Here is a 21,821-nt window from a genome sequence, read left to right as displayed (position 1 = left end):
TCAGGACTCCCACATTGGATTCATTTAGTGCCTTTTTTTCGTATTTCTGGCTGATGGTCCATGCGAAAAATTATCTTTGGATTTCCTTTTCACCCCCAGAAGAATTCCCTGCCCTTATTTTCACTTCAGAGCTCCATGACACAGTTTGCTACTTGAGGATGTATTGCAGTAAACATCCTAGACCACTCGTTTGGTCTGCTATGTTGACAGTAAACACTGGTTTCCTTTCACTGCAACAGTCAGAATTAAATCAGTGGTTCCTTTCAATGGAAAGAATAAAAACTCAGGCAGGTGCAGAACAACTAAAGACGTCTTGGTGTGACTACTGAAAATGGGAACTATGAGGCATGTACTACCTGGGAATGATGCCAACTGCTGACAAAAGGCTTTACTGCACAATTTTGAGAGAAGCCTTTAACTCATTTGCTCTGAAGTACTTCGGGAATATCTGGCACTGAGTTGTTTGGCCAACTGTGGATAAATCTGTCAAACCTATTTGGCTTTGTTACAAAACAGCATGTAAGTATTCACTTCTGATTTCTTTACCTGGGCTCATTTCTGTACCTGTCTCATTCCCCACTCCCAGCTCCTAATCCTACTGTCAGGTGGGATCTCTATTTGATGACACATAATCTACAGCTCGTGTGTGGCTGATCCCCTTTATGTGGCGAGCTGACTGTGTCAACTTCAGAACGCGAGTCTACTTTTAAACACCAATCCCTGCAGATTTCAGATTATTCTCAGTAGGGCCGTTCTAAGCACAGTTTTGTGACTTCATGATTTCTTTTCCTGCCTCCCTCTCTCCTCGCTGTCTCTCCCTCTTGGCAGCAGGGCCAAAGTGGGCAGGGAGAGAGGAGGGCATGGCCCAGAAAAACGGCTCTCAAGCCCCAGCCCATGTTCAAGTGGGGTTGCTCGCTGGTACACTACCCAGCCTTTCCCTCGTCTTGCAGGCGAAAGAGAGGGATGTGGAAATGCATTCTTGTCTCCTTTTCTAATCCGCCTTTTTTTTTTTTTTTTTTTTCTGCCTCCACCATGGCCTAATCTCTGCGGCTGAACACTAGCCTGACCTGTACAAAAAAAAACTCACCTCCAGGTATTTCAAATGTTTGATTCTGCTTCTGTTTCGGCCTTGATATTCCTCTTTGTGCTGAAGTCTCCCTTTATGCATTTCTTTTTGCACTTTTACACTTCTTTCACTGTCACCATCCATACTGTACACGTGTCTGCTTTGCTTGCATCGAACACAATGCCTAAATCTCCACTGTTTCTGTTCGATCGAGACATTCCGGGATTTAGTTAAAAACGATGTTGTTTCTTGGGTTGAATGCATTAAGAAATAATGACCAAAGCTTGTATAAAGTTACCGTAATGAGCAGTCTGTTTACACACAGCTCTGAACGATCAAACACATGCCCTGAATAAAAATACATTTTAGTGGTTGTGTAACTGCCTCTTAAAGTACAAGACTAGTAAAAAAGCAACATGTAAGTATAATTTACTGCAAGTCGGAGCCCAAAGACGCTACAGGCTCGAACAAACAAATTTCCCCCCTCATCGAAAGTGATAATTACCTCTTAGTTTCAAACAGGAAATTCTCAGAGATAAAAGGCATTAACCCTTTTTACCAAACATTCTGGTTTCTGTCTTGCATGGTTGCCGCAAAGGTGCGAGAAATCTGCACCATAGGCAATGCAAAATAACCTTCAGCTGTATTGTGGCTGTTGTCCGTGATTTATTTTATCAAAAAATGTTTTAAAAAGTGTCCGACATAGGTGGAATAAGCATCTTAAAAAAGTATGTGCTTTTCGTATAGCATACAGGCGAATCGTATTATTTTCCGATGGGTTCTTGAACGCTGCGGTTTGATGGACCTGTTCACAAACCAGTATGAACCAGATCCCCTTGTGGCAAGCATTGTTCTATACATGCTTGCGTTGTAAGATTGCAGGGTCTCGGTTTTAGATCGAAACTTATCGGTTTGTGTTTAACACGCAAGAAATCTGTGAGAACATTTGAATAACTAGGTACATTTACAAAAATACTCTCCTTTATGAACCAAACGTATTGCGAACATGACTGTGTGAACATTTTGGCAACATGCTACTCGGAGTGCAGCTGTGTGAGGTTTTGTTTGCATACTGTAATCTGTCGTGATAACGACAGTTGTACACAAAGGGTGAATGAAGAAGAAAAAAGTGGGCAGGGCGCAACGATGATTGGCAGCAAGAGAGAAAATTAACTTATTCCCTCCCCCCCTCGAGGTTCTCCTCAGATGAACTTGCTCGATGACATGTTGTTTGAAAAGTCATATCCTCCGCTATTTGCGTTTCCCTCCTTCGCTTGCTTAGAGTGACTCTGTGGTTACCAGGATCAAAGTCTCATTCTTTTCTTTTTTTTCGGGTTGTTGCTTTTATCAGGTCATACTGCATACACACATTCAGCTCTTCCTGTTTGTTAGCAAACAGATTATTGGACCATAAACAGCATTTGATCTGATTCTTTATACTACGGCAATTTTACATAAACTAGCACTTTTAAACTGCTCTAGTTTTGAGCAAAAAGCCACGAGATTTCCATCTTGAGATTAACATCTGGAAGTCCAGATGTTCTACCAGTGTCCCTGCATTTGTTTTAATGGTGTGGAATATTGGATTGGCACGTTTCCCCATGAAAACATGGAGCCACGTATGACAACTAAATTTCGCTCTCACTCTCCTGAGGTTGTCCAAACATTCAGGCACTCGTATTGACATCAAGCTGCAAACTTTGACTCCAACAAACCATAAAAAGTGCTTACAAATACTTTTTTTTCACTCTCTTGCGAAAGTCATTGTGTGTCTAGTAAAGATCCATCTGTCGTACTTCACTGAGCAGCATATGGATGTGACACACACGCCCAGAGATAGGAGTGTTTCCCCAGCTCGAAACAACATATATACCACTAATAAAACACCAAAGCACTTAAAAACATAACATGAACATACTTAAAAAAAATTATAGTGGCATTGCCCTTCTGATACATTGTATGATCAGAATATAATGAAGTAAGTTATAATCACAACAAATAATTAGCAGTTATATATTAGTAGCAATTTAGATAGTATGATGCTAAATGTACACACAGTACAATACTATCATAAACAACTTCAGAAGACAACATATGCAGTCATGAAGCATTTTCAACATACCTGGTTTTCAATGGTTTCTGTGTTACTATGTCCGATAACACAAACTGCGCCAACAATTTTAGATGCTTAATTTAAAAATAATTTTGGTATTATTAATTTTTCAACCTTCATCACCATTATAAAAAAAAAAAGTATTTCTAAGGCCCACCAACCTTTGGTTTGCACATTGCCCTTCATTTAAAAAGCATTACGTAGAAGTGGAAGTAGTATATATTGTGACAGTTTAACTGAGATGTGGTTTTGTCTTATTTAAGATTATCTTATCTTATAAGTTATCTTATAACAAAATTAACTTGTTTTCTAGCCAGATGCCATTTATAAAGACACATTTTATTCTCTACGGGTTTGACCTGGGGCCCTAAAACCAAAGCCAGTCCATCTAATGACATCCTCTCAGAATATAAGCGGCTATTTTCCTTCCAATTAGGACCAGATAATGAATAGTACAGTGGCTCCCAGCCTGGGGTCTGGACCCCCAAAAGGGTCGTCAAATGAAAATACCAGTGAAACAGAAGTTAGAGCGTATTTAGCCTCTGTACTGTGAGTATCCCCCAGTGAACAGAATATTTGAGCGCTGTACGGTTACAAGAGGGATTTAAATCAAATATTTTGCCTTTGATTTGACCGCTCGAAAGTGGACGAGCTTAAAATGGAATGCGATTAGAAGCTACAGAGGACTGTAAATTTACTGATGGATGAATGTCATGATATTATTTGATAGTGCTTATTTACGTTAGCACACTTATTACTTTGTTTCTAAGGAAGAAGAGATGATTTGATTTTGATACAAAAATACAAAGAAGTAATTTTTTTGTAAAAAAGGAAAAAAATCTGTTCATTCAATATGTGTGTACTTTTTTAAGAAAAGATATAGTACTATAGCTCAGGTATTTATGTCCATTGAAACTAGAGCTATCATGATATTGATCAGTGTGGCCACATAAAATGTACAATAACAGTATTATCGCGATATCTTTAGAAGATTTGAAAACAAGCAAACAATACCATCAGTTATTTTCCTCTTTAACTCTGTATGTTGGGCATTTTGTCCCATTTCTAGCAAATTAATTATACTCAAAATACAAGTGTGAGGAGGTGGAGAGAGAGTCTGTTATCATAACTGTACAAAAGCGCTAAAAGAACAATTTACACTAATGGACAGTTTAAAGCCAACCATATCGACTGAGGAAAAAAAAAAATCCCAACATCTGCCACCATAACGTCGTCATTGTGGTCTGAAACAAAATCATTAAGAGGTGCCGGATTATTTACATAATATTATCAAGTGCGTATCAATATTGAAATGAATCACTGTTATAGTCATATCGGTACATTGCGACACCCCCTTATTGAAAGTCCAGTTAATTTGTAAATGAGGTTCTAAATAAAAACGTCGGCCTGCTAGATGGCGGTAAACCCCAGCTGACCTGAGTTTATTAAACAGGCTGCATCACAGATGATGACATTCAACTGAAACCACGGGTTCGTACAAAACACAACCAGTCGCCCAACATATGGACAAAGTCTGCTTTCAGAACAAAGGTCTTTTCTCTAGACGTGCGAACACCTAGCTCACATTGCACGGAGCATCTGGCAGCAAGCTATGCCACCATACCTTATTGTGTGGTATCATAGCCCCCTTTTCTGACATGGCATCATCTCATTGCTTGGCTGCCAACACTCTCCTCCCCCCTTTGGTGGTGGGTTCTACAATGCTGCATCCACAGCATCACCCCCTGTTTTGTCTCATTGAGATTCAGCTTGGCACGCAGACAATGCCCATTTTCTTGGCACCAAATATTGGAGAGAGCCGCTCTAGAGATCAGACCTCAGTCTTTTTTCCCTTACAGTCGACCTCCGTACTCCGCCGATCATCGTGGACCAACGCCAACTTGAAATGGGTATATATTTTTTTGTGCCTTCATCTGCTAATTTCTCAGTTTTTTGCACCAACTGGGCATTTTACAACATGGATGTCTTTGATAAGCTGAACGTTTGCCATTAAGACGAGTTGCTCTTTGCACTGAAGCATCAGTGAAAGAACAGTTAACGTATCGCTGACAAGGTCAGAGTGAGTCTTACTTGGATTGATAACATCACTCCTTCGTTTACTCTGCAACAGAGCAGCCATTTTCTTATCATCAGCAGCTTGCGGATATACTGAGAAAGTCAAACCATCACTTCCGGGTGTAAAAAAAAAAAAAAAAAAAAAGCGTTTGCTATAGTTCTATCAACACATCCAAGTGGATCGTAATGGAGACAATAATTAGAGTTTACCTCTAGTACAGCTTTTATTTAAATGCACAATCACGAACAGGATATATGGAAACATTCAAGGTAAGAACGAATGCTTCAATCAGACTGACTGATTATAATTTAATGAAATAATGCAAACACTTAACTTGTGTGTGTGTTGATAAGTCTAATATTTATTTTCATTGGTTGAATTGCTTTAAATGGATAAGCAGGTATAAATCTTAACAAATACATTATTCTAGAAGTTATCAACCACACAGTTATGGTCCATCAAAAGTCCACACAACTTTTTTTGGTATAAACAGTTGAATCCACTCCCCGCTTCACTCCTTCCCCTCTGCGTTGGCCAGCCAGTTAGACGAGTTTGATACCATTTACCGTCTAATTAATTCAACATCTCAATTAAGGCCTCCCCTCTCTGATGCCCTAGTGCCTTTTTTCATTCTGCTCAAATGAGCATGCCCTGGCAGCGCAGCCGCACAGCCTGCCAAAACATTTCAATCACTGTCGGCATTAATTAGGCCAAAGAGGAATTCAGAATGTTAATGAACTGCCAGGCCGCTTTTCAGCGACCGTGGTTCACATGCTAATTTATGCAAAGCGTCCCAGCCCTTTTGCATGGGTTGACCATCGTCGTCTACCATAACAGTGTCTGGGCCAAAGTGAGGCTCTGTCTGGGCCCAGACAGCTCTGCCCAGCTTGTGTCCCAGACTCTAGCTGGCACAGCAGAGTTTTTTTTTTTTTCAATGGACTTGAAGTGGCTTTCACACTGAGCGAAAAGCGCAATAATCTGTAGTCAAACCTGCTGCTGCTCTATTAAAACAACGAGCAAAAACAAAAATCGTCAACCGCAAACATCTGTGAATCCGCAACAATCAACTCTCTAAAATAATTCATGAACAAGCAATTCCTTCAGCCACTCTTACCTTTTATTTTGAGGTAAACAATCTATGGATAGGGATTGGAAGGAGGACGCAGAAGTTAACAGGTTGCACCACAGATGTTGGGTTCCGGTGCCAAATGACTCCCTAAAATGGCTGAGGTTCTGCCATTTTCCATCTTTCTCCCTTTGCTCTCTGGTTGTTGAGACAGACGGGACTGAACTGGGGAAAAAAAAAAAACATGCTTAAACTGAGCTACTTTTTCAGTCTATTGGGAAGCGCATCTGGAAAGCCAAGTTTAAGAGTGAAATAGGTACTAGTTCTTGACACAGCTGCCCTTCATTATAAGCCAGTTTCCATGAAACTAAGCACTCCGTGGTGACAAATAGTATTTTGTGGTTAATGTTTAGGTCATTAAGAATCCAGTTGTCACCTGTAGTTCTTTAACACTTGCCAAATATATAAACACAGACCAATGTAAGTGGTCAGATACTGAATAACACTTACATTAACACTGTAGCGCTGTCAGGCTGGTGATAGTCAGGTTAACTAAACCTTGATTGTACAACTCAGGCTTCAAAGTGGTGAGTCTGGAGAGGAAATTGCTCCTAGAAGGTAATTCCTGATAAAACTGTTCCCAGACAACATGATTTCATGGCGGGGGGGTGTCATCTGCATAATGTTGTTTAACAATGTTCGTGTGGATGCTAGTATTCTGAATGCAGCTGCAGTAGCTTACTACAAAAAGTCACAGAAAACTCCTCCTTCTGTGAAGTGCTGCTACTAAACATAATCTGAGATGATGGCATGCTTCACATCTTGGCCCCTACAGAGACAAAAAAATAATAATTCAACCGTTGTTTGCCCCAAGTCGATCTAAAACCTCACTTTATCTCTCTCTGTTTTTGTCTCACAGTTCGACCGACAAGTTTCCACTTCTTCCTGCAAAAGCATCTGTCCTTAAGGCTGAGGTAGTAGATTGAATAGTTGTGGGGTTCCTGTCCTCCCTCTGAGATAACTATACAGTCTACTGTCTTTCCTAAGGAGACAGGCTGATCTGCTGTGAAGATGTGCTCTGCATGAACTACGGCGGCTCCGTGAATAAAGGAACTCACAAACGAGTGAAGAAGATTTAAGAGATAACCTGTCATTTTGTTTTTGAATAGTTTGTTTTATAGTTTACGGTAACTATGTTGTTACTGTTGTTAATGTTATGGTTTAGGTTGTAGTAGTCATTTTTCTTAGGAAACAATGAAAAGCATGCTTATTAAAAAAATCAATAATCTGTCCCTCACCTCTGGGGAGAAGACTGTGAACTCAGCAACGACTATATATTCTTATGAGACACATTGATGGAACTGGTGTATTCTAACTACATGTACTGAAGAAGTTTTTTTAGGCTGTTTATTGGTGCCTGAAGTTGAGCCTAGCAAGGTGAGGTAGTAGGTTGTATAGTTTGTGGGATGGAGTCAATCCTACTCAGGGGATAACTATACAGTCTATTACCTTTCTTGAGAGGTACAATGAGTGCTTAGAATGAAGCTCACTCACACTGACTGAGTGGAGTCGGAGCCATTCTGACTCCATCTTGTGGCCAAAGACTACAATCTCTCTGGAAATTAAAAAATAAAAACACAGGAAGCTTTGAGAACTCTATTGTGTGTATCTGCAACAGTATTTACAAGACATCCTTGTTATGAAAGTAGCTCCTAGTTTGCGGAGTTAGGAGAAACTGCTAAATATAAGGGCGGGTCAGTTTTAACTTAAGGACTGCCAAGTTTTGTCTTAGAGAAGATTTAAGTATTCCATAGGACTCCTGTGTAAGTAAGACCTACAGTTATTTATGTGCTGCTGGTAATTTGTCTCATAAGTGTTTTGCAAAAAACAGAATAATATTTAAGTTTTAATGCATATTATGATGATGGCATTTGATGATGGCAATTTTGTATTTGTATGCTGTGTGTGTGTGTGTGTGTTCGGGGGGGGGGTACTTGATATAATTGTATGAAAAATCAATAAAAATGTATTTATTGAGAAAAAATCTACAAAGGTGTGGGAGTAGAACTATATTAAGTTTTACATTTTAATTTCTTAGTAACTGGACAGCAAGGGATGTTTATAAGTCAGATAAACAAAGAATAAAGACATAAACTAAACTCGATTCCCAGCTGATTTGACAAGGCAGTTGGGAATTATGACGATGTTGTTCAGTGACTTATAGATTTCTGAAAAAGGACATGTCATAAGCGTTCAACATTCTTTGAGTAAAGGTTATAAAATGAATTCCTCTATAACCTCAGTGTCTAAAACGTTAGTTATCAAGCTGTATGGCTTTGTAAAAGTTAGCAAAAAGTCAGATTAAAGAATTGATATTAGATTAAATTCAGTTTAATTGCTGTTAAACAGTTGGGTCAAACGTGCCGCAGAAATAAGAAATGAGACATTGTAGTTTAAGATGTTCAAAATAATACACTTTTATTTAGCTGCATGCTGCACCGAGTGTTTGAAAGTGCACCAGTGTACTCTAGTCTAAAGAAATACATTTTAACATATGATGGCTGATAATAGTGGCTTGTATATATACATAAACTATTTACGGCAGGCAAATAAATGCTCACTGAAAGACTGTATTCATGAACATTAAACTTTATTTACAAGTTTAATATGACTTCAGATTCATTACATACTGTATGTACAGAAGAAAAAGAGCTGTATATACAGAAGATTCATAGGCTGCAATCATGCAGCTTTGTTTGGTCCGGCTGAACCGATCCCTCAAGCATTTCCCCATTGGTGCGGTTTGCATGACTCGGACTCAAGCACAAACCAAACAACCGCTCTCTGGTCTGCGTCAAAAATGTGGTCTCGGATCACTATCAAATGAACTTTGGAGCAGTAAATTTCTGGTCTGAAAACCATTTGAACCAATCACAGGAAGCATTATGTGTCATTTAAATGTTAAAAAATGCTTTTTTTTCTGAATGTTTGAGTAAAGCTACGATGAACGCAAACACGTCCAGTTGGAACATTTTAAACATTAGAGTGGTGCAGGAATCTTAAAACCAGAAATGAGTTGGCCTTTTTAGCACTTTCAGTTCCCTCATCTCAAAGTCAAAGGGCTTTTTGAGGTGGTTTCTGTAGTAGATGCTTGAAATGTGCACCGTGGTTAATAAGTTGCTTAATGAAACCACATATGTCATCAAGCAGAGTAGTCAGCATCTACAGCTTTGTTTAATATACTCACGCTCATGCCAAACATTCGCTTTTCTACGTCTGTCAATACATTCACGCTTCAAAAATCATTAAAGTAGTCTTCATTTATGAAGATCATCTTGCTGAGCAAAACATGTAAGTATCATAAAGTTGTGTTTGCAGCAGAGCTTATTTTCTGCAATAATACAAAATCCAATGGGAAAATCCAATTGACTTTTTCTCAAGGGAAGCAGGGCGATGCTAACTTGCGTCATCCCTGCAGCTCTCTATGTATCGTCCTTGTTGGATTCAGGAATAGTTTTTTTGGTCATGATTCCTCCCTTAAAATGAGGAAATGAAAAAAGGGCTAGATATCACACAACTAACTGCAAACCTATAAAGATCTAATAATACATGTCATTAACATAGAGTAGGCTACCTGCAAAAACAATGGGGAACTTCAACATCATTTCTGAAAAAAAGAACTTCAGACAAATGGCAGCATAATTAAATAAATTACGCGTCAAGGATAAAGTTGTATTCATCTTTGAATTAAATAAATGTTCTTGTAAAATCATGAACAAGTGTCACCATTTTAGGCATTTGAGGCTGCTGGTTTTCGTGTCTTTTTTCATTTAACTCCTCTCGGGTGAAAATCTCATTATAACGCTATACTTTATACTCTTTGGTCCGCTTTTAGGCTGTATTTTGTGGTGTTGTTGTGTTAGACTGCAATGTTCTGAAATGTTTTGTCTACTTCCTTTGCAGAAAAACAGAAAAAAAAAACAGTGATCTGAAACTAAACTAAAGCTTTTTAGGTAAGTGGAAGTTGCACTTTTTCTCTGCAAGACAGATTTTCGCAACGATTACACACACACGCTCACTCACATATGCAAGACACAGAACCATTCCTGAACATAACAGAACTTTCAGTGAAAACGGCTGAAGACTTGTTTTCTGTATTAATACACAGAACGCCATCCTCATCAATTAAAAAGGTAGCTCTTAGATTTCAATACACTTTGCATGCTGTAACTGCCTTGTTAAACGTTTACACAGTGTTAATGTGTTTAAATGTTTAATAATGCTATTCAAGCAAACCTGCTCCTTCAGAACAGAGGGCAGACAAACAAGGAAATCTTCCTTCACTCATATTTCGGCCAAGCTGTTCATGTTACTGTTATTGACATTGTTGTCTGTCGACTGGCTTGACTGAGTTCCTTGATTTTCTTCTCCACATGCGATATACTGTCTCCAGAGCTTCAGGTACGCCGTCTTGATCTTTTGTATTTTGAACGCATACACGACTGGGTTTACAGCCGAGTTAGCATGAGAAAGCAGGATGCCAACATGGAAAGCTGTTACTGGTACATCACTCGGCCCGCCAAAGTAAACAATGCAGTTCATAATGTGGAGAGGGAGCCAGGACAGGACAAACAGAGCCAAGACCAGAGCCAGAGACCCCGCCAGCTGTTTCTCTTTCTCCAGGTAGTTCTGAGACTGCTTTTGGAAGCCGTTGCCTGGTTTCTCTCGAAGGTTTCCTCGAATTGTGTAGAAAATGTAGCCGTACAACACAGTCATCACCAACAGAGGTGTGAGGGTGCAAAGAAAGAAGTTGAAGTAAACCAGGTATGACGTGGGGATCACAGCTATGAACTGGCAGACGATAGTAGAGTTGACTGAACTGGACAAAGTTTTACGGTTGTACCATCCAAGCATGGGAGCAAAACTCAGTGGTATTGCAATGACCCAACACGCTGCAACCACGAGCCAAGAATGCCTCTGTGTTACTGTCCTTTTGTACCTAAACAGAAAAAAACACTAAATTATTGATAAAACAAAAATGCACAGTGAAATAACAAACTATATAAAACAATCAAAAAGTTATTGTTGTGATATTCAGTGCCTTTACAGTGTAGGCCATGCAAAAGGGTCAGAAATGAGGGTTGAGATAAAACCGAATAAAAAATAAAAAGGATGATGATATAAAGCCGTACTTAGCTGCACTATTTCACGTTTCTCTGCACAATTAAGAAACCAGTAAAAGTCTTACCTGAGAGGAACATACACCCGGAAGAAGCGGTCCACTGCAATAGCCATGAGACACAAAACTGAGACGAGGGTCAACAGGATGACCACGCAGCTGATGAAGAGACAGCCGTGGAATGAAGTCTTCATTCGTCCGTCCACCACCACAGCCAGTGGTATGGCCACGCAGCCAACCAGGAGGTCGGCCACAGCCAGAGAGACGATCAGGCAGAAGGTCGGCTGTCGAAGGCATTTACTGGTCCAAAGCGCCAAAACGACCAGCACGTTACCAAGACAGCAGCTAACAGCGATGAGCACTTCCAACAAGGTGTAGATCACTAGTTCCATAGTCATCTGAGCCATCTGTGCTTCCTATCTGGCTGATGTTTGATGGTGAACAGAGTCTGAATTTGTGTCTGAGTCTGAATGTGCTGTGCCGTGCCATTTATCGTTCATCTCAGTATTGTGAAACCATTGAGGAAGTCAATGGTCGCCCTGTTTTTTTTAACAAGTTTTGATGACACTCCGAAGATACTTTGCCTGTAAGCTATGCAACTGGATTTGTTGCAGGCTTATGTAATTATAATTGTTTGTCATTATATGGCTGCGTTTCACTTTTATTGCTGTGTTTTGTCTGACAAAAAATAAATCCAACTATAGACTGTTGCAATAGATATGTGAATGATAAGAGCCCTTATGTTAAAGTGTCTTGCAAATGCATTAAACCCCTTTGTGCTTTTCCTATTTTGTTGCATGACAACCAGGAATCAAAATAGTTTTTGGGACGAATCTATGTAATGGACCTACAAAAAATATTCAAAAATTGTCTAAATGAAATAGGAAATTCCAAGAAATAAAAAAACTGAAAAGTTGTGTGTGCATATTTATTCACCCCCTTTCTTTCTAATTTCTTGACAACAAATGTGAAATGTGCATTCCCATCAGCTAACAAAATAACCTTTAAATCATCTATAGCTGCTAAGAAATTTGAAGTTTTGTAATTATTGATAGAAGTTTCTCACAGTGTTAGGAACTCCTTGTTTTGAAACTACCACTCTTGAGCCTGATGGATAATTTGACCACATTCACACTGAAAACATCAAGGTCAACACATAATACTTTGTTACACATAAATTAAAAAAAAGAATTCAGTTCCTGTCTGACATCATGTATGTGAGAAAATAGATTAAAAATATTGCAATGGTAAAATGTTAAAAATCCGCCAACAAAAGAATAAAGGGGAGACCCGAAACAAATTTACGCATGCAGAACGCCCTCACCCATCTCATTAGAGCCATTATCTGCTGTAAAAGGAGCTGGTCTGTACATTTAATATTCAAAGCTGAACCCTGATTCATTTTTAATTGCGCTCCAATCATTTTATTAATTTGAACACTCACATCCTTTTGGAGGTTGACCGATTAATATCCACACAAAGGGTGACAGCGTAGCAGCGGAGTCTTTATGTCAGAGGGAAATTAATTCTGCATTAAACTGGGATGCTCTGTGAGGATGTTGAGAATAATTTTGTTTATCGGAACCGGTAATAGACGCTCTACTGTCATGTAATCCTACTGGCACATGCGCCAGCGGATCCCTGCAAGACCATAATCAAATTCATTACTGCTATTTGGAGATAATGTTTTGTGGTGTGGTGCAACTAGAAGAAGATCAGTGCCAGAAAGATGATGTATATGATAATCTATGATGGCATTTGTCTAATGGAGGGGTAGGCACGCGGTAGTATTACAAATGGCATCCTAGCAATAAGGTTGCAAGAGTTCTTTTGTAAATGTTAAAGTGTATTCTCATCCACATGCCAAATTATCTCTTTCACAGCCATTAGCAGTTATGCGGTCTGTTATTAACATTAGTTTGATTGATTTGTTTCCCCAGACGCGTTCTATGAAGACCCGCCCTACTCTGCCTCTGATTGCCTTCCTCGCAGAATTTGTTAGGTTTATTGCTGATGAACGAGATTGTTGGGAGGCTGATGGAGTTAATGTGTATTTGACTTCTGGAGGGATACTGAACTACTTGATTCTGCTAGGATAGACTAAGTATATTGTTCTTGCTTTCATAATTTGCTCTTAACTGTACCAAGCCTGCTTAAAGTGTTAGTGTTTGTTGCTGATTCTGTTGTTTGTGCTGTTGCTATAATCAGGAACTGCTTTGAGAGGTGTGGTTTAGTTTCAATAGGTCAATTGTCCTCTTAACTGCTAGGGGGAGTGGCTTACACATCTCAAGGATATATATACTCAGACCAAACAAACCTTTACTCCAGTGTAACTCAGGATACTGAACTTTTGATTCTCCTAGGATAGACTAAGTATATTGTTCTTGCTTTCATAATTTGCTAGTTTCAATAGGTCAATTGTCCTCTTAACTGCTAGGGGGAGTGGCTTACACTCCTGGCAGACAATGAGCAATCAGTAGGTAGGTCCTTAACCACTGCTGGTGGCTGGAAGCGTCGGGCAAACGAAGGCTAGGGCAAACAAAGGCAACAGGGCGACTTCTTCAAGCATCACTTCTCGAGCGTGTACTTGCGGGTCAGTAATTTGTTTATATTGACTACCATGTGTTTGCATCCTATTTCTGTCCATTCCTCTGTCCGGTGGTCACGTAGACAGTGGGTCACTCCCATGTGCCGTGACCCCACTAATCTCATCTATCCCACTCTCTCAGCCCATGGTGAACAAGTGGTGTCGGGGGGGCTTTGGAATTGCCAGTCGGCAGTGCCGAACGCTGAGTTCATCTCAGGCTACGCATCCTTGCTCTCCCTCAACTTTCTTGCTCTAACTGAGACCTGGATCACACCAGAAAACACCACCACACCCGCAGCTCTGCCAGATGTGTACTCCTTCTCTCACACTCCCAGAGCTGCGAGGCGAGGTGGTGGCACTGACCTGCTAATTTCCCCAAAATGGTCACTTATCCAGTCAAGCTCACCATTGCTGTTGTGTACCGCCCACCAGGCCCTCTTGGTGAGTTCCTGGAGGAGCTTGACACACTAGTCTCGCACTTCCATGACGATGGCTCCGCACTCATCATGCTTGGCGACTTCAACATCCAGACTGATAAGTTAGAACCACTGCTTTCCTTCCTCTCCTCCTTTGACCTCTACCACTCCTCTTCTCCTCCTACCCACAAGGCCGGCAACCAGCTGGATCTTATCTTCACTAGACACTGTTCTACTGCTAACCTCTCTGTCACTCCCCTCCAGCTCTCGGACCACTACTTCATGTCCTACTCCCTCTCCATCTCCTCTCCCCCCTTACTTCCTCCACCTACCCACATGGTTTCTACCCGTAGTCACCTCCGCTCCCTCTCCCCCGCTGATCTTTCCTCTTCCGTTACCTCTGCCCTCCCTGACCCTGAATCCTTCTCTCTCCTATCCCCCGATACTGCTACTGATCTTCTCCTCTGCACCCTTTCCTCCTCTTTGGACAACCTCTGTCCCTTCACCTCCAGGCCTGCACGCCCAACTCCTCCTGCCCCATGGCTGTGGGACTCAGTGCGTACTGATAGACGGAGCCTAAGAGCGGCTGAGCGTAAATGGAGAACAGGCAAACTCCCGGAGGACCTTCTTAACTTCCAATCTCTCCTTTCCACTTTTTCCTCCTCTCTAGCTACTGCTAAAGCGGCTTTTTTCCGCTCTAAAATCCTAACCTCTGCTTCCAATCCTAAAAAACTCTTTGAAACTTTCTCTTCACTCCTCCAACCCCCACCCCCTCCTCCTACTTCCTCCCTTCTCCCTGATGATTTCGCCAACTTCTTTGACAAGAAGGTAAACGATATCAGATCTTCCTTCTCTCAGCCCCCTCTCCCTCTCTACCCTCTCAGCTCTTCCCCCTCAGCTCCCCCTTCCCTCTCCACACCCCATCTTACCCTATTTTGCTCCCCTCTCCCCTAACGAGGTCCTCGACCTTGTTACATCTAACCGCCCCACCACGTGCTCCCTTGACCCGATCCCCCTTCTTCAGTCTATTGCGACTGAACTCCTTCCTTTCCTCACCCACCTCATCAACACATCTCTCATCTCGGGATGCTTTCCCTCGGCTTTCAAGACTTCTGAAAAAACCATCACTTGACCCCTCTGATGTCAAGAACTTCAGACCGGTTTCTCTTCTACCCTTTCTATCCAAAACACTTGAACGCACTGTCTCTAAACAACTGTCTTCCTACCTCCACCAGAACAACCTCTTGGACCCCCACCAGTCCGGGTTCAAGGTGGGTCACTCGTCAGAGACGGCCCTCCTTACAGTGACAGAGTCGCTTCACGCCGCGAGAGCGAACTCTCTCTCCTCTGTCCTGATTCTCCTGGACCTGTCAGCGGCGTTTGACACGGTGAACCACCAGATCCTCCTCTCCACCCTCGAGGGGATGGGCGTCTCAGGCTCTGCACTCTCCCTGTTTGCATCCTACCTGACAGGCCGATCCTATCAGGTGACATGGAGGGGGGCCGTGTCGGAACCACGCATGCTGACTACGGGGGTTCCACAAGGTTCAGTTCTGAGCCCCCTTCTCTTCTCGCTCTACACAACATCTCTGGGTTCTGTTATTCGCTCGCATGACTTCTCTTACCATTGTTATGCCGATGACACCCAGCTGGTCTTGTCATTTCCTCCCGGTGACACCCAAGTGGAGGCACGCATTGCTGCGCTATACTTTTGCTCTGGTTTATGCTTTTAGGTGCTTGTTTAAGAAAGGAGATGCACTTATGACTTCTGGTGACTAGTAGTTCTCTTGAATACCTATGTTGAATACACTTCCTGTAAGTCGCTTTGGATAAAAGCATCTGCTAAATGACTGTAATGTAATGTAATGTAATGATTTCAACTCTGATGTGAATTTTTTTATAAGGATGGCAGCCTTCTTTTTAAATGCTTTCATATATTTATTTTTTGAAATATTGCGCGTTGCCTATATTGGTGGAATAAAATTACAGATCTGTTGGAAATTTCAATTTGTCTTGGTGTCATGATTAGACTTAATGTAAACTTTAATGATGAAATGGCAAAGTGATTAAGAGGAACAATAAAGAAATGGCACTTTATATCAAAAAGGTTAATGTCATCTTATTATTTTACAGGCCAAAACAACCCCTTATTTTGTGTTTACTTAAAACATAGTGTCTATTTACATGTTTCATCTGTAGCAACATCAAAAGGTTATGCCGATAATTTACCAATACTTTATCAATACTTTGTGGAACAAAGTACCATCATTTCTCAGTCATGTTACCTTCATTGTTAACATGTTACTACAGGACTACAAAGGGGAACTTTTAAATTATTGATAATTAATTACTGGATCGACCTAAGAGGGGAAGAAAAGAAACAAACTGCAATGAAGAAATGGATGCAATAAGTGCATCAAATGCAGTATAATGTTTTTGAGTGCTGAACCAATATGTTGGATACAGCAGTATGTTTGACATTTATAGCCATTGCGGCTTCAGATTAGAAGTGATAATACATGCCACTGGAGCTAATGAATGAAGAGCCGCAATAAAACTGATTCAGTGTCAGCCCATGAACCCTCTAATACTAAGACCAGAGCCTGAGATCATACGTCCTAAAAGAGCATCCTGAGTCATCGCTTTCTATATGAAAAAATGTCGGACTGTATCAGACTGCGTATATTTACTGGCAGACATTGAATTTGCTTTCCTAAGCAACTGAAGCCCATCTCATTGATTGCCTGCTCAGTGATACTTGTTGCCAAATTCTTTTCAATCTCTGACAGACACGTTTTTAAGTAATTGAACATTTGGATCAAATTCCTACCTGCAGTTTACTCTGCAGTGTCGCAGTTATAGAAATGTTTGAGAGAAAAAAATGCACAATTGAAATGAAATGCCTCTTAAACATTTATGAAAGAAACACCACTTCAATGTGTAGATTCAAACATCATAACTGATCGTACATGCTGAAAGAATTTAAGGTTTTTGCAGCAGATGTTACTACATTGAAATATGAATTTGCTGATGTTAGTAGATTGAAAAAATAATTTGAACCTTAATCGCCATATTAACTCCAATTTACCCATGTGTCTTTCTTATTGATGTTGCACAATTACATTAGAACATGAGTGTACTTTAGGTCATCAGTCTAACTAATTAATTAACCCACATGATGGGCAAATAAACCTTCATAAAGTCAATAAAATGTTTAAAGGCTATTAAGCACATGCATTAATGCCCGTAGTTAGTGTGATGAAACACACAGATACTTTACATTTAAAATGAGTGGTTTGACATTTTGAGAATTTTTTTGTTGTTGATTAGAGTTAAATTAGAGGATTTATACCGCTCTCATATCTGTCCATCAAATACAAGGCTACCCAACAAGTGGTTATCTTATCTAAGCATAAAGACTGGGCAAAGGGGGAGACAGCTAGCCTTGCCTATGTCAAAAGGTGACAAAATAAGTCAGTAAGTCCCCATTCAACCAAACTGCATTGTGAATCACATTTCGACTATTTCTCAAGCACATCTTTTTTCTGGCACTGAACTTTCATCGACTAACTTGCATGCTATTGGCAATAAAGGTAATGAGATACAAACAGCTCTAGTGCGTATCAATCTTCAGCTGAGAGCTTTTTTATTATAAACACCCTTATCAAAATGCATCCTGTCAGTTATTACGTAGAGACCACAGCTCCTCTCAGAAACCACACACACATACAAAAGCTTAATGTGAGCAGAACTATTGCAGCAGGATACTGCAGAAAGCAAAGTCCCTCCCCTTGATTTTATGAACCGGTTTTATAGAGTAGTGAGAGAGAGAGAGAGGTAGAGAGAGCCGGTAAGGATGTAGAGGAGGAATGATGTGCTGGTATCCCGTCTGGCTTAAAGCTTGAACAACATGCTAAGGATAAATTGTCAAACATCTTTTCAGGAGCACAAGGGACTCGCATCGTACAAATATGGCAAAGAGAAAAAGTACTTCTTTCATCTAGAGAACACAATGGAAGATGACAAAAGCCAAAGTGGAGGCAAGAAGTTTTAACAACCGATCTTGAGTTTTCTTTACAATCTGAGCCAAGGTAAACTGTGAATCGTAAAAATGTCTTCTTCTCCTGGTATCACGCCTCGGGAACATGTGGACATGTTGTACATCTCCATTGAGACAGCTATTGCCCTGGCCTCTGTGGTGGGGAATGTGCTGGTGGTGCTGGCTGTGTGTGTGAACCGGGATCTCCGCAACACCACCTTCTGCTTCATTGTGTCCCTGGCCGTGGCTGATATCGCTGTGGGGGTTTTGGTCATCCCTCTGGCTATAATCATCAGTCTGGGATTTAACACTCAGTTCTACACCTGCCTCTTCCTGTCCTGCCTGTTGCTGATAATCACCCAGAGCTCCATCCTTTCCCTGCTGGCTATCGCCATCGACCGATACCTGCGCCTCAAGATTCCCACCAGGTGAGGAACTGTTGTAAAACTAGTTGTATAATTTTCCCAGGATTTAAACACAGTAACAGAAAGTAGAGAGTAGTTTGGTTAACATTGTGTTTGGATGATGACTGTGGTGATGACATTGGTTAGAAAAGTATTACAGTATCAATTTGCTGTAATTGTTGACAGTCTGTTTACGGTTAAAACAATAAAATATTCATAATTGAGAGAAATAGGAAGCGGATGTCAGTATTACCCATGGCTGGTTGTGATTGCCTTTTCCAGTATGTTGCAGCTTTCATGATAAAAATTGCCTCGGAAATATTTTACTGACACAAATGTTATTTATTCACAAGCCTGTTTTCACAAGAATTATTTTAATACCTCATTACACAGCATATATCACTGCCATACAAGTACAATTTACTTATTTTACTCACTATAACAAAAATGTCTCTCAGAATCAACATAGTGCTGAATTGAATTCCTTCTTTAGACAACAAAAGCCTTCAATTTATTGATTTATCCTTCTATATCTAAATTTGCCGTAACAGTTTCTTTTTTTTAATTGCTTCTGGCATCAGGGAGCTAAATGTGTGCTTTTAGCATCAGACAGTCAATCTGGCGGAAGTGTGTAACAGCTCTGACTTGGTACCATAGATCCTTGTCTGGTTTAATGCAAATCAATGGGCTAGACATCAAAAGCTTTTAAGCAAATGAAAAGTCCCTGCCTGCCTAAATAACTGACAAAGGCACAGTTTGTCAAACGACTTTGGGAGTGGCCCATACTACATTTTGTTTGCTGATGTCAAAAGCTGGCACTTGAGAAAAATCCTTCCGGACAATAATCTATAAACCCTAACGCTATGGACTGGGGTGTTAAAAAAAAAAAAAAAAAAAAAATATATATATATATATATATATATACACACACACACTACTGTAGAAGGACTGTATGTATGTATCCGTTTAAGTCACTTGTGTTCTCATAACTCTGCTCAGGTACAGCACCATAGTGACCCAGAGGAGGGCATATGTGGCTGTTTGTCTGTGTTGGATCCTCTCCTTCCTCACTGGATTGGTTCCAATGATTGGATGGAATAACCGCGATGCTCAAGGAAACTTCAGCAGCTCCAGCGTCATTGTCTGTGAATTCACCGCTGTCATGAGGATGGACTACATGGTGTACTTCAATTTCTTCGGCTGGGTGGTGGTGCCGCTGTCCGTAATGATCGGCCTGTACGCCGAGATCTTCAGGGTGATCCGCAAGCAGCTCAATAAGCGTGCTGAGGCCACGTGTGACGGAGAAAGGTACTATCGGAAGGAGCTGAAGCTGGCCAAATCTCTGGCCTTGGTGGTCTTTCTCTTTGCTGTGTGCTGGCTGCCAATACACATCATGAACTGCATTGACTTCTTCTGCCCAAAGTGTTCCATACCAAAGTTTGCCATGTACTTCGGCATTTTCATGTCCCACGTGAACTCAGCACTCAACCCAATGGTTTATGCATTCAGGATACAGCCGTTCCGTGTCACGCTGATCAAGATCAATCAACGCTGCATGTTATGTAAATCCACGGAGCCCACCCCGTGTCCCATCAGCACACCGGCTCTGGCGAAGAAAGTGGACGTAGACCTGTAACAAGGACTGAAGCGCCACTGTGGTTTACAGAGAGATGGTGCACCAATGACACTCAAGTGATTATGTGATATTGGGAATATCAACTCTTTAACGATCACTAAAGCGAAGCACTTCCTTGAGTCATGGGACAAGTTCATATCTGGCCCATTATTAATTCATTGACACAGTTTGATTTTAAGAAAATTTGCCTGCAATCAAGAGAAGACTATAATTAACTTGCATTATTTGTTTTCACTTAAGGTTTCCTTGATTGATTCATATTGAATTATTATAAATATGTCAACATAATAAGTGATGCAACAAACTTTCATGTTCATAGAGCTCTTCGGAAATTCACAAAAATGAACATGCATAGCGTCTTCATTTATTATGCTAATGTTTCATCAACAACAATTCAAACACATTTTAAACTAGACTAAGAGTCTACAGATGTGCCAGCATCTCTGTGAGGCTGTATTTAGGTACAACGGTGCTTTGAGCTAAATGCTAACATGATGATGCTAAGCAGGTATACTGCAACGCTGAAGTGCCAATAACTGCAGTTTATCAAAAGGCCACTTGAGGCTGGCTGCAAAAGCGAGCTCATGTTAAAATGTCAAACTAAACAGCAGAAATGAACATGTTATTAGGCTTAAAGATTTGCATAATAATAGCATGGCCGCTTTGAAGGACAGGTGGGTGCCGTCTAAGGACGCTAGGTGCTAGCTGTCTGCTAGCTGTCCACTCTGCTGCGTCACCAGGACCGGCCTTAACTCCACCCACAATCCACCACTTTGCACATTTTTAGAGTTAGGCTGTGTCATCAATGACAAGATGGCGACGTCCACGGCATCCAACTTTGAGCTACACAATGGCTCTTCAGAAACCTACATGTGACGTAAAAGAGACTTCATCCATATTTTATAGAGTCTATGGTATTATGTTAACCATCTTAGTTTAGCGTATTAGCATGCTGACATTCGATAATTAGCACTAACCAACATCCGTTATGCAAGAATTTGATCATAGGCCAAAGTATTTTATTAAAATTAAAATTATAACAGGTCATCCTGAGGGGAACATGACATTCTGTATCAAATTTCACATCAACCTATTATGAAGAGAGAGATAATTCACTGGATAAGTAATACACTTTGACCTGCTATTGGCGCTAGAAGAAAAGTCAGGAGATCACCAAAGTCGTTGGGATTCGCCATATATGTCTCTACTATTTATCAGGACAATCCATCACACAGATA

The 21,821-nt window shown here is 40.7% G+C and overlaps 2 protein-coding genes across 3 annotated transcripts; one reads left to right on the top strand and one right to left on the bottom strand.

Annotated features, from left to right (window-relative positions):
• Positions 1–9,271: 9,271 nt before the first annotated feature.
• Positions 9,272–12,340, bottom strand: LOC129105644 (adenosine receptor A1-like). The gene is made up of 2 exons (XM_054616787.1): positions 11,571–12,340; positions 9,272–11,321 (listed from the first exon to the last, which is right to left on the bottom strand). Exons 1-2 carry the CDS (start codon positions 11,906–11,908, stop codon positions 10,667–10,669), a joined length of 993 nt encoding a protein of 330 aa, XP_054472762.1. The 5' UTR covers positions 11,909–12,340; the 3' UTR covers positions 9,272–10,666.
• Positions 12,341–17,023: 4,683 nt separating this feature from the next.
• LOC129106212 (adenosine receptor A1) lies at positions 17,024–20,583 on the top strand. 2 transcript variants are annotated; one of them, XM_054617569.1, is made up of 3 exons: positions 17,024–17,042; positions 18,650–18,971; positions 19,947–20,583. In XM_054617569.1, the coding sequence occupies exons 1-3, from the start codon at positions 17,024–17,026 to the stop codon at positions 20,581–20,583; spliced, it is 978 nt and encodes a 325-aa protein (XP_054473544.1). The 2 variants fall into 2 exon arrangements, with proteins under 2 accessions (XP_054473544.1, XP_054473543.1); XM_054617568.1 differs by lacking the exon at positions 17,024–17,042 and having other exon boundaries at positions 18,616–18,971.
• The last annotated feature ends 1,238 nt before the right edge of the window (positions 20,584–21,821 follow it).

This window comes from Anoplopoma fimbria, chromosome 17 (genome assembly GCF_027596085.1).
Source record: "Anoplopoma fimbria isolate UVic2021 breed Golden Eagle Sablefish chromosome 17, Afim_UVic_2022, whole genome shotgun sequence".
NCBI classification, from domain to species: Eukaryota; Metazoa; Chordata; class Actinopteri; order Perciformes; family Anoplopomatidae; genus Anoplopoma; species Anoplopoma fimbria.
Note: the sequence above shows the minus strand (reverse complement) of the source record. Positions and strands in the feature narration are given on the sequence as shown.

What these genes read in the sequence shown, in the direction of transcription:
- LOC129105644 (XM_054616787.1), bottom strand. Translation starts at nt 11,908, where the DNA reads ATGGCTCAGATGACTATGGAACTAGTGATCTACACCTTGTTGGAAGTG. An exon ending in CGGGTGTATGTTCCTCTCAG is followed by an intron (nt 11,322 to 11,570) that starts GTAAGACTTTTA and finishes TTTTCTGTTTAG; the next exon opens with GTACAAAAGGACAGTAACAC.
- LOC129106212 (XM_054617568.1), top strand. Translation starts at nt 18,616, where the DNA reads ATGTCTTCTTCTCCTGGTATCACGCCTCGGGAACATGTGGACATGTTG. An exon ending in CGCCTCAAGATTCCCACCAG is followed by an intron (nt 18,972 to 19,946) that starts GTGAGGAACTGT and finishes AACTCTGCTCAG; the next exon opens with GTACAGCACCATAGTGACCC.